A 16,710-nucleotide genomic window follows, 5' to 3' on the forward strand; every position below is an offset into this window, starting at 1 on the left:
ATGTGTATTTTCAAGATGGTTTTGTGTATTTGACTTTTTAAAGAATGTCAAACATAGAAGTTGCTTATAAGCAACTTTGGGGCTGAAAGGGTTAAGTATCAATTTTGCAGTGAATCACATTCATACTTTCATAACAATAGATCTCCTTCTCGGCCATTACCTCTTTAATATTTAATTCTTTTTTTCTTTTTTAAGGACAGTTAAAAGTAGTCAAATCATCACTTAATTTTAGTTTCAGGAAAGCCCTTAACCTCCCCTCTATCCCTACCAGGGGCGTGGCAATAGCGTTCACAAAAAATGTAACATTTAAAAAAAATTACATTTTTTTTAACCTTTAAAACGCTATAACGGCTAAAGTATTTGACCTAGATAAACATACAAACCAATTTGGACATGTAACGAACATAAAAACAGATAAATCAACCGTGCGAAGTGATAGAAACATACCAAAGTTCAAATATTTTCATACAAAATATATGGAGTCTAGCCAAGCACCATTGGTGTACTAAGGTGTAATATTATAATATCCTTTTTTCGTCCTTTTCGATACGATATCCTTGAATTTTTTTTCTGAATTCTATAGGCAATAAAATTCTAGGAAGCTACCTGGAAGCGCAAGTCGTTTGCTACACTCTAAATATATTTAAATAACATTTAAAAACAAAATATGCCTGGCCAGACCTGAGGGTCTCGATGAGGGTTAAGGAACCTCCTTTCAAGGGGTTGCCACAATTCAGACCATTATACTACTCAGCTGACAAGTGAAACATATCTGAAGTGTTGCACAGCGTGTGAACCCTCAATACCTGTTCCTAAAAACTAAAATTAAGTGATGATTTGACTACTTTTAACTGTCCTTAAAAAAGAAAAAAAGAATTAAATATTAAAGAGGTAATGGCCGAGAAGGAGATCTATTGTTATGAAAGTATGAATGTGATTCACTGCAAAATTGATACTTAACCCTTTCAGCCCCAAAGTTGCTTATAAGCAACTTCTATGTTTGACATTTTTTAAAAAGTCAAATACACAAAACCATCTTGAAAATACACATTTTATTGATCAATTTGAATTCGGGGAATACCAAAATAAAAATAACATAACGGATGCGTCATGATCAATCATGTTATGACTCATTATTCGAAGCGAAGTTGAGTGTGTCGGTCGTGCGAAAGTTTTGAAGCATATTATAAAAAAATAATTAAAATACTTAAAAAGATAAATTTGAAAAAAATATTTACACAGTTTTATGAACAAATAGTGAAAGCAAAAATTCAAGTGAAAGAATTGAAATTAGTTTTCTATTGTACCGCTAGATTTTTTTGCTTGTGCAAGTTGCTTACGGATATAAGCAACTTTGGGCGTTTAGGTCTTACAAATATTAAAATGAGGAATGCACGAAAAGAGCTGTGTAATGAGGACATACAGCTGATTTTGAAGATGGACTGGGACAAACCTTCTGACGAACAGTGTGATGAAGACGACGAAGAGCGTTAGGAGACGAATTTAAAAGAGCTTTTTGAAAATTGGGAATAATTATAAATCGATATGGGTATTTCCATGGTCGAGAACGCGACAGTCGTACGTCTTTGAAGTGCATAAAGCAAAAGTAAAAAAATTAACAAAAAAAATGTGTTGTTATTATTCGAAAGCTTTTCATTATCACTATGCATAGTACAAAATGTAGAAGCTTTCGATAATTTGTTTCCAATTCATTAGCAATAAACATCTGATCAAGAACGCGACAAAAAATAGAACTTGCTTTCGACTACATATAGAAAAATGCAAGATTCTGCGAAACGCAATAATATATTTTAGAATGATTAATTTAAACTAAAAAGGACTAAAAAGGGCTTCTTTTGATACATTTCTTGTTGATATATTTTCATCCTTGTTTTTTTTACAGGCTTAAATCTAATTTAGCATTATAAATAGCGACATATTTGCCTTCCATGATTCTAATGACGATTACTATAATAATTTCAATTCAAAAAATGAAATTGAAAACAAAAATAAAAATTCATATAAGAAAATAAGTAAAAATAAATGAGAAATATTTTTTTTATGAAATATTTTTTTTCAATGAATATGCGGTTTGAGCTACTTTTAATTTCAAATGATCGTCACAGGAGATCGAATGCAGTTTTCGGGTTTTAATATTTCTTTTCTTGCTAAGCCACATGTTTTACCTATCTATATAAATAAATATTCATGCTAAAAAAAAGCAAAAAAAAATATTTTTCAAAAAAGTTATACTTACGGTAGCGAACGCGACACACTTCAAAAACCAATTAAAATATTTTGTAGAATATAAGATACTGAAACTTTTTTTTTAAATTTAGGTCACTAAAATTGATTTAAATATAAATTTGCAGCCACGTGTTACGATCGATCGCAAACTACTGATAAAAATAATGATTTACGGACAAGAACGCGACAAAACAATATCAATGAAAGCAAAATAAAAATTTACCGTTATCGAGCTGCGTTTGGTGTCGTTGATTTTTTTGTATTCATTGTTGTTCCTGGCAAGATTTAATAAGACCAGTGCTAACATAATAAGAATTTACGTATTATCAAAAAATACAAAAATAAAAAGGCATTAAAGGTGCACAAATGCTACTTTCTACGCTATTTCAACTTTTAGGTCATTTTTCTAACAAAAACCCTTGAGATAAGCTGCAAATCATATTATATTATAAAAATATATATATTTTTTTATATAATATCAGAAAAAATTAATTGTTTATCACTATTTTAATTTTTGCTCCCGGTAGACCTTTCTATCGAAAAACCCATATACTAAAAATTACTGCCAACCGAGAAATTTCTGAAGAATCAGAAAATATGGTGCAACTTAATTATTGAAAAAGTTGATGTATGCCAATTGAAATGGAGAAAAAAACCAATCGACTTTCAAGACTTTACTTGGTCAAGAGTCAGAAGAAAACATTAACATAGTAAATATGCCAATTCAATATTTCAACACTTTTTTTGATGATGCTTTAATCAAATTGATTGTGGAACAGACCAATATGTATTCCCTCTAGGAGTCCGACATTGAACTTGATGACATTCGTCGATTTCTTGGAGTTTTGTTGTACTTGGGCGTAGTTCCAGAATTCAAATTAACAGCGATAACAGATTCGATGCCGAGAAATAAATTTGAGAAAATAAAGAAATTTATCCATTTTTCTGATAAGTCGAAGCAAAGCCACCATCTAAAAGCGATCATATTTATGACAAATTATACAAAATTCGTTCACTATTATCGTTTACCAAAGACAAATTGAACAATCTACCCAAGAGGAACACCAAAGCATTGATGAGCAGATCAGAGATATGCAAATGCAATAAATAAACACTTTCGGTTGTCAGGTTAATTGCATATTTTAGGAAGATCATCCTTCAAGCAGTACAACGCTGCTAAGCCCCACAAATGGGAACTGAAAATATTCGCGCGAGTTAATTTATTTACTCGTTATGAATAAAATAAATATAATTATAAGTCAGCCAATGAGATTGGTACTGACTGATCCTTTATTCGTTTAATAATTCACAGTATACAGTGGGGAGCAAAACCGTCAACATGTTTACTGAATGCGACTAAAGGTCCTTATATCTTTTTTTCTACTAGCAGTATCGACAACATTTATACACCAAAATAAAGATAATAATTCAATTTATTAAAAATAGAAAACAGAACAGCTTTTATTTATTCTTGAACGAAAATGTACGATAAATTCGATTTACAAGTCATTTTGACAGTTTTGCACCACTGTATAAGTATGCCATGAAAGTCCCGCTATATTTACCGGAATGGCTGGGTTCGGTAATTCCATGGAAGTTCTGAGTAGAGACGGAGTTAACAATTTATATTACTAACGTTTTGTCTGTCGTGGCGATTACTAAAAATTTTTCCAGGGGTTTTTTGTGAACCAAAAAAAAAATGCGAAAGTTACTGCGAGACGTCGAAGATAAAGTTATTGTTTTAATTAAAAACAGCTATTCAGCTAGGAAAATTGCCGAAGAGTTAAATATAAGTCGACAAACGGTAATAAATGTGAAGAAAAGACAAAATATTGTCCAAGTTGTAAACGCTGAAGGCCGCCCGCGAAAGCTTACCGATGGTGATGCCCGTGCTGTTGAGCGATTATTATGCAAAAATGAATGTAGGACTCCTCGAGAAGCTGCTTCTAAGTTAGAACTTCAAGCGAGTTCATGGACAGTTCGACGCTCTTTAAATAAAATTGGTATGGTTGCTGCGGTTAAACAAAAAAAACCTGCTTTATCTGAACGAAATGTTAAAGCTAGACTTCATTTTTGCCGAGAACGGAAAGATTGGACAATTGAGGACTGGAAAAGGGTTATATGGTCAGATGAGACGAAAATTAACAGGTATCAATCTGATGGTAAGGCATATTTTTGGCATCGTCCGCAAGAAAAGCTTCAGCGTGGACAGGTAAAGCAAACTGTCAAATTCGGTGGCGGAAGTTTGATGATTTGGGGTGCTTCACGTGGTGGCATATTGGTCCTTTGTTTAGAATAAGTGGAATAATGAATAAGGAGATATATCTGCATATTCTAAATTCACAGTTGCCTGACTTCGTGGACGAATGTGCCTATCCAGCGGAGGAAATAATTTTTCAACAAGATGGCGACCCGAAACATACGGCGAAAATTGTCCAAGAATGGCTCCAAAATCAATGTTTTAACACTTTCAAATGGCCAGCACAAAGTCCCGACCTTAACCCGATAGAAAATTTGTGGGCATACGTTAAGCAGCAGCTGGCTAAGTATCGAAATCCGCCTTCCAACATGGACGAACTGTGGAGTCGGGTACAGACGAAGTGGAGAAATATACCCCACTCAATTATTGAAAACTTGGTTGAAAGTATGCCCAGACGCATAAAAAGCGTAATAAAAAATAAAGGTCTATGGACAAAGTACTAAGCCCTGTGAAGAACTTAGGGCTAAGTGTATAAGTGCAAAACTGTCAAAATGACTTGTAAATGGAATTTATCGTATATTTTCGTTCAAGAATAAATAAAAGCTGTTCTGTTTTCTATTTTTAATAAATTGAATTATTATCTTTATTTTGGTGTATAAATGTTGCCGATACTGCTAGTAGAAAAAAAGTTATAAGCACCTTTAGTCGCATTCAGTAAACATGTTGACGGTTTTGCTCCCCACTGTACATATGTACTTAAGTATTGAATATATTAAACTTAAACTGTACCTTTACAAGTGGTATACAGAACTTGTTACTCGGCAGTCGATAATGATAAAGTGGCTTCGAGGCTATTGTTCCAGTTGCTTATACTTATAGGCTATGCTTATCGCTGCTCATACTATTGAGATGCTAGTTGTTTACTAGTAAATAACTATTTGGGTTGTTATTGTTTGTTGTACTGATAGTGCGCTTCTATTGTTCTAAGATAAAGTTGTTTTGATGATTTTTCTTTAATGTTTACTGAAAGATAAGGTTGTGGTTAAAGGTTAAAGTATTAACTCTCCCCTCTCTTGTGAAGAATAGATCTCCTGATCTATACTTGAGTCTTGAGTAGATGAGTCATTCCTACACGTTCTATGGTAGCGTTGTAGTTTCTTAGATATACAGTTGTTTGATAATTTATATATAGTTTGAATATTACAAATATACTTAATCCTAGGACTACATACAAGTACTCCTATAGTTATGAACATATTCTTGATTGGGTGTTCTTCAAATGGTATTAAAATTTGTTTAATTTTTTAATGTTGTCAAATTGATATTCGTTTTCTGATTTCAATATTTCAAGAATGTGAATTCTTTCGTTTCCATTAGCTATAATATAATCTTTAATTTCTTGTTCCTGGTTGTGGAATACTTCTGAGTCAATAATAATTGTTTCATTAAATTGTATTAAATTCGATCCTTCAATTGATTTTCCGTTTAAAATATGTTTTCCTTGTAATACGACATTACCATGTCCTAAATCTATAATAGGTGCGTTATTTTCTTGGATAACATTACAATGGGCTTCGTAACCTTTGATCATTGGTATTGTACAATTGTCATTAGGTTCTTGTTTACAAATATATTTACTTAAATTACTTTTACATTTAGATGCTAATATTATTTTATCTCCACATTTACTTACGATTTTATTCATATCCAAAATGCCTTGACGATAGGATAATGGAGTAACTTTGTATGTTGTGCATTTCTTTTCAATGACTGGATATTTATAAATTACAATGAAAGTGTCGTCTAATCTACCTACATGCGTGTCTGCATATTCGAGTATGTCAATAACCGGTATACTAGTTTGTCCCTTTCCTAATATCCTTTCAATCTCGTCCGTATTTATTGCTGCTGAATAAAAATTTCCGTTGTTCGCGAAATTAATTGTCATAGTTAAGTCAAATAACTCCTTGTATAATTCCTGCAATACAACTTTTTGTTTAATTGCCTTAATATTAAATGTTTTCATCATTATTTCAAAGTTGGAATTAATTTGTCTTTGTTTGTTATTATTTTCAATTATGTCGTTGAGTATTGTTTTAATTTCAATCAGGTCGACGTGGTCTGGGACTCCTGTGATAAATTTCAAAATCGATCCTAAGAAATCAAGAGATCTTGAGCGTCTGGCTCGTCCATTATTCAGTAGTTGTTTTCTGAGGATTTCTATTCTGTTGAACAATGCTGTTTCTGTTGCGTCTTCACTAGGCATCTCTCCTTTATGTTCGGCGATTTTGTAGTATGGTTTAAGTATTTTGCTTAAGTTCGTCATATGGAATAGGTACTCATGTTCTTGATACAAAAATAATGGGTCAGTCTCGGTTAACACGTACTTGCGATCTTGTAAGTCGGTTATTTCCTGAGCTAAGGATGTTGCTAGGATTAATGTTAGCGTTATCATCATCATTGTTTCTGAGGTTGTCCTTGTGTACGATCTTCCCTCCGTTGTTAAAATTGTGTCCTCACGATTCTCTTGTACGGTTTTCTTCAAATAGCGTGGATTTGTTTTATTTCGTCGGTTTTGTTTCACATAAACTGTTTGTCCTGTTTTATATTCCTTTTGTGTTCGTTTTTTATTGTGGTATGATAGCATATACTCCTGCTTATTTTCGATCAGTTCTTTTATTACTTCAGTCTTGCTCCTTTCAAAAAATAATTCGATAGGTTTCCTTTTTGTGACGGAATGTATTGTCCTATTGTATTCCTTGATTGCGTTGAATAGTTCTTCAGTCGCAGTTGATTTATTTTGTTTAATGCGCATTCTAGTAATTTTCAGAATGGTTGAATGCAGCCGTTCAACTTGAGCGTTCGATGTTGAATGGTTTGCTGCGGTCATTGAATGTTCAATATATAGCCGTTGGAATAGAGCTTTTGCTGCTATGCTATTAAATATAGTCTCGTTATCAGTCATTAGTTTATTACAAAATGGGAATATTTGTATGAGTACTTCCTCTAATATTTTGTAGAATTCTCTTTTGTCGTTTAATTTTCTCATATATGCGTATTTTGAGAATCTATCTATACATGAGAGATACATTGTTTTCTCGATTTCAAATATGTCCATTTGTATTTGTGTGCCTATACCTTCAGGTATGGGTGTTTTTGCATAAACTTGTTTTGTCGGGTGGCGTTCGTATTTGTTCTCTTTACAAATGCTACAATTTCTAGTTAGTCGGATTACATCATTTTTTATATTTGGCCAATAGCAAGTTTCTAGTATCTCTAATGTATTATTTTTTGCGTTTCTATGTGCTCTTTCATGCGTATGTTTAATTATATTTTCTCTATCCTCTTCACTCGTAATGTCCTTTAATAGATTTTGACAAAAAACCTTTTTCTCTATATTAAATGAAGAGTTTATAACATCATGAATTTCATACCAGGTTTCTAGTGTAGTGTGAAATGCGGTCGTGATATTGGGTTTGATAATTTTCGTTAGTGTATCTATCAAGTCTTGTGATGTGATGTGATTAACATAAAATCTCTCGTGGTTTGCAAAAATTGTTGCTCTTTCTAATGCATTTTGTTCACATTTTTTATCACAATTTTTGTTTTAAATTGGTTCAGTGGAGCGCTGACATCTTTAATTCTGATTGACGAGGATGATTCCTGCGAGTGTATTGAGTCGTTCGTTGTTACGTTTACTTGACGGCTGAGTGCGTCGGCTACTACATTTAAATCTCCTTTAATATATGTAATTTTTGCTCCGTATTCTTCTATAAAATTTTTCCATCGTTTTAGTTTTGAATTTGGGTTGTCCTCTGATATTGAAAAAATTAGGGATTGATGATCGGTGTAAATAGTAGTATTACTAGTGAGGCCATACAGATAATTCCTAAGTTTCTTCAGTGCCCAAACGATTGCTAACATTTCTTTTTCGTTTGTTGAGTAATTCTGTTCAGTTCGCGTTAATGTACGTGAAATGAATGCTATAGGTTTCTTGCCTTGTGACAATACAGCTCCAATCGCATGATTGCTTGCGTCTGTAGTCAAATCAAATCCTTTTCCAAAATCTGGTTGGAATAATTCTATTTGTTCTTTTAGTTTATTTTTTAGTGTTTCAACTGCTTTAAGTGCTTCGTCATCTAATTTTACATGTACTGAGCTACTTTTATTCTTTGAAATATTACCATTCTCTCCTCGTAGGTAGAGTGTTAATGGTTTCGTTATGGATGCAAATCCTTTTATAAATTTTCTATAATATGAGGTCATTCCCAAGAAAGATCTTAAGTCTTTCAAATTTGTAGGGGTTTTGTACCTATCTATAGCTTCTATTTTTCCTGGATCTACTGTAATTCTACCGTTTTTAATTATATGTCCTAAAAATTCTGTCTGTCTTTGAAAAAATTTTGACTTTTCATCCGAGATTTTCATATTGGCAGCGTGTAAAGTGTGTATTATATTGGTGATATCTTTTATATGTTGTTCAGGGTTAGCTGAATATATTAGGACATCATCTATATACACGTATGCGCATACTCCTATGAATGGTCTGAGGATGTCGTCAACGCATCTTTGAAAGATCGACGGTGCGTTTTTCAGTCCAAATGGTAATCGTAGAAATTCATATTTGGCATTATTTATTGAAAATGCTGTTTTTTCCTTGTCTTCTTTTTTTATTTTAATTTGATGAAATCCTGATTCTAAATCTAGCGTCGTGAAGTATTGTGCTTCTCCTAGGTTTTGGAGCATCATGGTGATGTCCGGAATGGGATATCTATCAGCGATTGTTTGCGCATTTAACTTCTGGAAGTCAATAACCATGCGTCTTTTTGGGTTGCCTTGCTCGTCATTCCCTTTTTTAGAAACTGTCCATATGGGTGAATTGTACGGGCTTTTGCTTGGCTGTATTATTTCATTATCTAATAATTTTTTTATTTCAGTTTCTACAAATGCTCTATCCGCTTGGGGGTATGGATACTGTCTGACCCAAATAGGATTATTGGTTTCTGTTCTGATTTCTGCCTCTACTGCAGTTACGTAGGGTCATTTCTTTTCATTAATTCAGTTATTTCTTTTTTATACATTTCTTCTCCTATCATATAATTTATTCTTGTTAATTTATTCTTTTTCACAATTAATACATTTCTTTCGGTATCTATCATTGCTTTCATTTGCTTTAAACCTTTAATTCCTATCAAGAAATCGAAATCTTGTAAGTTATCGAGTTCTAAAAATTCCATACTGAATCCTATTATATTCACTTTCTTTTTATATTTAATTAATGATTTACCGTGTAAAGTAGCGGCTTGTTTTTTACCTTCTACTTCTATCCTTTTTGCGTGAGGGAATTTTGGATTAACATAATTTTCTTCTGCACCACTATCAATTAAAATATACACTGAGTTACCTTCTTCTGTGGTCCTTACAAGCGTTGGTAACCCATGCCTTAGAATAAAAAATATTCTTCCTGTTCGTATTCTGTATTTGATTGTTGATCGTGTGTAATTTGGTTGATCCGTTGATTCTTCGGTTGTATCGGGTGATTTTTTAAGAGCTTGATAACTTTTTTAAAAAAAAAACGCATAAAATTTGCAAAATCTCATCGGTTCTTTATTTGAAACGTTAGATTGGTTCATGACATTTACTTTTTGAAGATAATTTCATTTAAATGTTGACTCATGTGGTTTCAACAAGATGGCGCTACATGCCACACAGCTTGCGATTCTATGGCCATTTTGAGGGAAAACTTCGGAGAACAATTCATCTCAAGAAATGGACCCGTAAGTTGGCCACCAAGATCATGCGATTTAACGCCTTTAGACTATTTTTTGTGGGGCTACGTCAAGTCTAAAGTCTACAGAAATAAGCCAGCAACTATTCCAGCTTTGGAAGACAACATTTCCGAAGAAATTCGGGCTATTCCGGCCGAAATGCTCGAAAAAGTTGCCCAAAATTGGACTTTCCGAATGGACCACCTAAGACGCAGCCGCGGTCAACATTTAAATGAAATTATCTTCAAAAAGTAAATGTCATGAACCAATCTAACGTTTCAAATAAAGAACCGATGAGATTTTGCAAATTTTATGCGTTTTTTTTTTAAAAAAAGTTATCAAGCTCTTAAAAAATCACCCGATATATTAGCATGACTTGTATTATCTCGTACTCGTTTGTATCCCAATGCACCTGCTACCTTCTTAAATGGATTTTGATAATTCTGTCGAGGCTGCGGATTTCGTGGTGGTTGTTGCTGATTCTTGTTGTAACCTTGTCTCGTTGGTCTACGGAATATGGTAGATGAATCGATATCCATTGGTTCAACTGGGGGTTGTTGTTGATAAGAATAATTATTCTGATGATGATTGCTGAAATTATGATTCTGATGATGGTTGTATCGTGGAATGTACTCGAGGTTCTGATGGCGTGAATCATGTTGCATTGTACGGGCGATACTGTAGGCATCTGCTAATGTTGTGCAGGCTCGTGCATAGATGGCATTCTTGATAGCTACACTTCTCAGTCCAGTGACGAATGTTCTGATTGCTTTAGCTTGGATTTCTTGTGTCAATACTTGGATTATTCGTTCTTCCTTGTGTGTCATCTCAATCTTGGATAGCACTACATTCAATGCTTGGTTCAGATTGTCATAATATACATGCAGTGGTAGTTCTTTTTGTTGTATTTTCATCATATCTTCCTCCAGAACGTATATTGGTCGTTTGTCGGCATAGGAATCGTCTAGCCTATCGATGATGTCTTGGAAGTTTCTATTTACGTTGTGGTTGATCAGGATCTGTGCTGCTTTGCCAGTAATTTTTCCTCTGATCATTATTAATACTTGGGCGTATACATTATGTCCTTCGAATTGTCGTATGTCTTCCATTAATGTGGTTGCTACTTTCCTCCAATTCCTCAATTCGTTGTAATCACCATTAAATTGTGTTAGTGTTTTAAACATATTCAGATCCACTTCTTCTGGTCTGGTGTAAGAACATATTTGTTCTGTTCGCTGTGGAATGGTTGCACTTCCTCCTAATTGTAGTTCGGATAACTGTCGTTGCAGATCGGCGACTACGTGGGTTAATGCAATTAAATTTGCTTGTTCTGACATCTTGCTGGTTTATTTGTTGATTTATTTTACTAAAAATCGGTCTCCAGTTGTATTCTTGGAGCGCTGCTTGATATGGTATTCTTTCTATGAAAGCGTGTTGTTTGCTAAGGATGGTATATTGATCCTTTACTTTTAATTTGTTGTCGTATTAGGATTTTTATGTGAATCCCTTTTGATTGACGTTGTGTGGGATGATGAACTGGTAAACTTCTTGGATGGTTTAAATGAATCCTTTTTTGTTTCCAGGGACTAGGTTCTTCCCTTTCAGGCAGACTGACTAAGGATATTATTGATGATCCTTTTTTGTTGCTGCCCCACGTTGGGCGCCAGTTAATTTATTTACTCGTTATGAATAAAATAAATATAATTTTAAGTCAGCCAATGAGATTGGTACTGACTGATCCTTTATTCGTTTAATAATTCACAGTATACACATGTACTTAAGTATTGAATATATTAAACTTAAACTGTACCTTTACAAGTGGTATACAGAACTTGTTACTCGGCAGTCGATAATGATAAAGTGACCTCGAGGCTATTGTTCCAGTTGCTTATATAGGCTATGCTTATCGCTGCTCATACTATTGAGATGCTAGTTGTTTACTAGTAAATAACTATTTGGGTTGTTATTGTTTGTTGTACTGATAGTGCGCTTCTATTGTTCTAAGATAAAGTTGTTTTGATGATTTTTCTTTAATGTTTACTGAAAGATAAGGTTGTGGTTAAAGGTTAAAGTATTAACTCGCGCGAGTTAAGGAATGTATTGCTTATAATAGTAACAAACATCAAAACAACCTTTTGTCTCAGTAAACAGAATGCAGAAACAACCTTGAGTTGGAACAATTGAAATGCACTATCACTGCAACAAACAATCCTAAACAAACAAGTATCAAAACAACATTGAGTTTGAATACCACAACAACCTTATCTTAAAACAAAGCAATTGTATCTAAGCAAGCAATATACAAGGTCTGTCGCAAAAGAAACAGAACTTTTTAAATATAACTGTTTCTGGTGGTGCCACCTATTGGTGGGTATATGAATGAAAAAGTTTGTTCTCTTGTTGACATTTCGTAAAAATTTTAAGACAATTGGATAACTACAATCAATGTTATCGATCAAAAAGTGACAGCAGCTTTTGGTCATCGGTCGTAAAATGCAAAGAGCAAATATTAAATTTTGTTTTAAACTTGGGAAAACGTTTACTGAAACATTTCAAATGATGAAAAAAGTTTATGGTGATCAGTGCCTATCCTGTAGTAATGTGCATGAGTGGTTTAAGCGATATCAAGAAGGTCGTGAGGACCTCTGTGACGATCAGAAGTCGGTCGTCTTCAGAAGTCAAAAATAAAGACAATGCTGATTTGTTTTTACGATTCCGAGGGTATTGTACACCGAGAGTTCGTCCCACCTGGCCGAATGATTAATGCTGTGTTTTACCTTGGTGTTATGAAGCGTCTTTTGTCACGCATTCGTCGTGCTCGACCACAATACCGTGAGGCAGGGTCCTGGCGCCTGTTGCACGATAATGCGCCGTGTCATCGGTCGACGCTTGTCACTGATTTTTTGACAAAAAACTCCATATTAACCATTAATCACTCACCCTACTCACCTGATCTGGCACCCTGTGATTTTTACCTATTTGGAAAACTTCATTTGCCCAGGACAGGTTTCAGGACATTTCAGCTATCCAAAAAGCGACGACCGATATTCTCAAAAGCATTCCGAAAAATTACCTTAAACACTAATTTGAAATGCTAATTGACCGGGCTAAACGCAGTATCGAAGCACAAGGAAACTACTTTGAATAAAAAAATATAACTTTTGAAAAATATTAATTTTTTGTTGTTTTTTTGACAGTCCTGTTTCTTTTGCGACAGGCCTTGTATATGTAAACAAACCTAAACAAATAATATAATCTGTACCTTAACAAACTATCAACTAGTAATAAGTAAACATACTAGTTAGTATAAATAGAAGTAAGAACCATGTAATAAGGTAGTCTTAAGAGTATAAATAAAGAGTACACATTTCGGTGCAGCTCAAAATATATTCTTTTGACTCATTTTTACTTAATTTAAATATTAACTCGCGCAGGCTCGTCAAGAATTATTTATGACTTTGACAAAAGTCAGTAAGCCTTCTTGTGACTCTAAGAGAAATGAGAATATTTTGCATCGGCACGGTCCGAAAAAGTCGAATGAGAAAGTGTGAACTAAAGTTTGAGTCAGGTTTGAAAATACTTGAAATAAAATGTGAAGCTAATCTTGGCATTGCCAGTGCGCTGGATGGATAATCCAGTTATTGTCCACATTTGTGGAAGATGAACCAATCGAGACGTGTAAGCGTTGGAAAGGGAAAGAAAAGCAAATTATTGAAGTATCGAGACCAGCTATTGTTTCCAAATATAATAAACACATGGGAGGAGTTGATCTTGCCGACATGCTTATGGAGCTGCATAAAGTGAAACATCGCTCCAATAAGGGGTACATGAAAATATTTCACTGTATGGGAGACATATCAAAATCGTTAATCCACTTATAAAATTCTAGATGGATATCACGACTGAGCTCTTACGCGTTACGCCGGTGTTTTTCAGTTCTACTGAAAAGAAAAGGGGACGCCCTAGCGTTATGCAAAATGTAGAAACCGACACAACTCCGGATTCACCTTCTTTCACAGAAGCGTCTAGTTCGAAGCGCCGTCATGTTGTTGAAGAACCCCTCAACTCAAAGCGATATGATGAAAATGGTCATTGGATAGTTTGGGGAGAGAAAGGACGATGTCTTCTTAGTAAAACCGGAACACATCTCTCAAAATGCTTAAATGTGGTGTTGATCTATGCTGCAATACGCACAACAAGAACTATTTTTTATCTTATCACACTTAAAACACAAAACAAACATATATGTATTATATATGATAAATAAGGACAAATCCCTTGTATATATACTTTTTTCTTTGCATGTATTTATATCACTCCAATGCTACCATAAACGCAACTTTCAATATCCTTTGACCGCATCACGCTAGAGAGCTAAAACTTTTCTTGGCAGTTAATTGAGGCATTTTAAGTCAGAAAATCAAGAAAAAAAAATGTCTGGTAGTTGGTTTAGGTGCGGTCCTGAAAGGGTTAAAAGTTGATAGATTGCTAAAATCAGTGATAATAATAAAGTATGAAATGTGTGTTCTTTACAAAGCAATGCAATTTATAACAAATCTGTTATTTATTGATATTATTATAGTTAATTGATGTCGCAAAAATTTTGAGGTGTTACGGTTAGGTAAATTTTTGTAGTATTTTAATTTCTCTGTTTGATTGGAAAATCAACAATATTTGCTCTTTAAAGAAGATATGTCTGCCAGAAGAACGTCGGTAAAATTTCAATAATTTTTAGAAGAATAGTTTGCTTCTCCTGAACTTTTGCCATTTTTCGAATTGTGACGATATCGGTTTTGAGAAAGATCTGGTTTATTTTCTTATCTAACGTATTAAGCCTTTATCCCTGAAACAATGTTATAATTCCGGAAAAATCTGAGTTATCTTTCTTTATGTTTAAGTATTGTAAAGGTACTTACCGGTCAAAGTACTCACGATTTCTGATCTGAAGATTTTCATCCCTGTTAAAACGACGACTTTCTATAAGTATATAATATTTATAACTTTAATAATTCTGCTTAAGTCATAGGTCTATATAGCACACTTTTACATACCGATTTTCTGTATTTCCAGTCCACCTCTACTCTGTCCCTCACTGTTGTTATCCAGATTTTGCACCCCAACATCTTTTCTACGCCAGCTTGTAGTATAATTCGTAGAATCCTTATTAGTTTTCTCCAGCTGAATATCTCCAATCTTATCGTTGATTTCACCTTGATCAAGTTCTTGCTTTAACTGCTGCTGACGACGAGCTTCGGTCATTCTTTCTTCTATCTCCAATTCACGAGTTGCTGTATCAACTGGCTTTGCAGAACCAAAGACCTTTTGAGACGTAACACCACCTTGTTTGAATTTTCTTTCATTTTCATCTATGCTTTCTATGTCTCTATCTAAATCTTTGTTCACAACTGGCAGAGGTAATGTACGTGGCTTCAAATTAAGTTTAGGTCTTTCAAATTCTTGGTCATCTCTTCTAAATTTTATTGAAATACCTCTCTCGGCATCTTTATTTCTGAATTTTGACTCAAGACTTTGGTTTGTATTAGTTCTGATTTCAGACCGCCAAGAGCTATTAGATTTATTTTCATCTGGTTCATACTTTCTTTCTCGACTAAAGTGCTTACCATAACCATCATTGGAATTATTAGTATTGTTGTCTCGACGCCAATTGGTTGATTCCCTATTTTCTCCACTGTTATTGAAACCATCAAAGCCACGACGATTTCCTCTTTGCCTAAAACCTTGGTTATCACTCTCATTTGAAAGTTCTATTCTAATTCTTCTACCTTTAATAGATGGGTCTGGCAAACTTAGAGTATTGATTAAGTCTTCTCTATTCTCAAACTCAACATAACCAAATCCTCTTACTCGACCTGTTTCGCCTTCCTCACGAGGTAAACGCAAAGATAATATTGGTGTTGCTCCGAAAAATTCTTGTAAATCTTCTTCCTTTGCATCAAAAGGAAGGTTGGTTAAATATGCAATATATGGAGGGCTATGTGGAACGGAATCATCATCAAATATACGATTTGCTCTAGGAGCAGTTGGTAATTGAAAAACTAGAGGCATAGTATTAACTCCATCGTCACTCTCTTCACCCTCAAGGTTCCTTACTTTTTTAGCTACTTGTGTGATTCCCACGGGTACATCACCATTTGCCAGAAAAGACTGCAATGATATTACGGTGCCCTTCTTCTTTCCTTTTTTCCCTTAAAAGATATTACATTGATTATTATTTGTGTTCAATCAAAACATCGCTGTTAAAATATTGCAAAAAAAGATAAGGGTTGAAAACAAACATATATTGTAACGCATATACACTTATAACTTCTTTCAAAATATTTTTCAAACAGACATAACATAAACTATTTTACCTAATCTATTTGATCCAGCTGTAATTATCTGAGGAATAACATCCAAATACAAACACTACGAGTCACCAGGTTACCACAATTTCATCAGTCTAATACAATTGATAACGATTTTTTTGTTATTAAC

General features: G+C 33.9%; 1 protein-coding gene across 5 annotated transcripts in view; it reads right to left on the reverse strand.

The window, feature by feature from the left end:
* The window catches only part of LOC126764062 (eukaryotic translation initiation factor 4B-like), a 112,311-nt gene that overhangs the window by 67,439 nt on the left and 28,162 nt on the right, over positions 1-16,710 (reverse strand). For 3 of the 5 annotated variants that reach the window (XM_050481820.1, XM_050481821.1, XM_050481818.1), the window contains exons 2-3: positions 15,267-16,421; positions 15,132-15,192 (exon numbers count right to left, since the gene is read on the reverse strand). In XM_050481820.1, coding sequence (XP_050337777.1) covers positions 15,132-15,192; positions 15,267-16,421 — 1,216 coding nt within the window. Of the gene's footprint in view, positions 1-5,053; positions 5,237-11,905; positions 15,059-15,131; positions 15,193-15,266; positions 16,422-16,710 lie in introns of those variants that run through there. The other 2 variants (XR_007667799.1, XM_050481822.1) reach the window with 2 other exon arrangements.

The sequence above is a fragment of the Bactrocera neohumeralis genome, unplaced genomic scaffold, assembly GCF_024586455.1.
Source record: "Bactrocera neohumeralis isolate Rockhampton unplaced genomic scaffold, APGP_CSIRO_Bneo_wtdbg2-racon-allhic-juicebox.fasta_v2 cluster09, whole genome shotgun sequence".
In the NCBI taxonomy this organism is placed as follows: Eukaryota; Metazoa; Arthropoda; class Insecta; order Diptera; family Tephritidae; genus Bactrocera; species Bactrocera neohumeralis.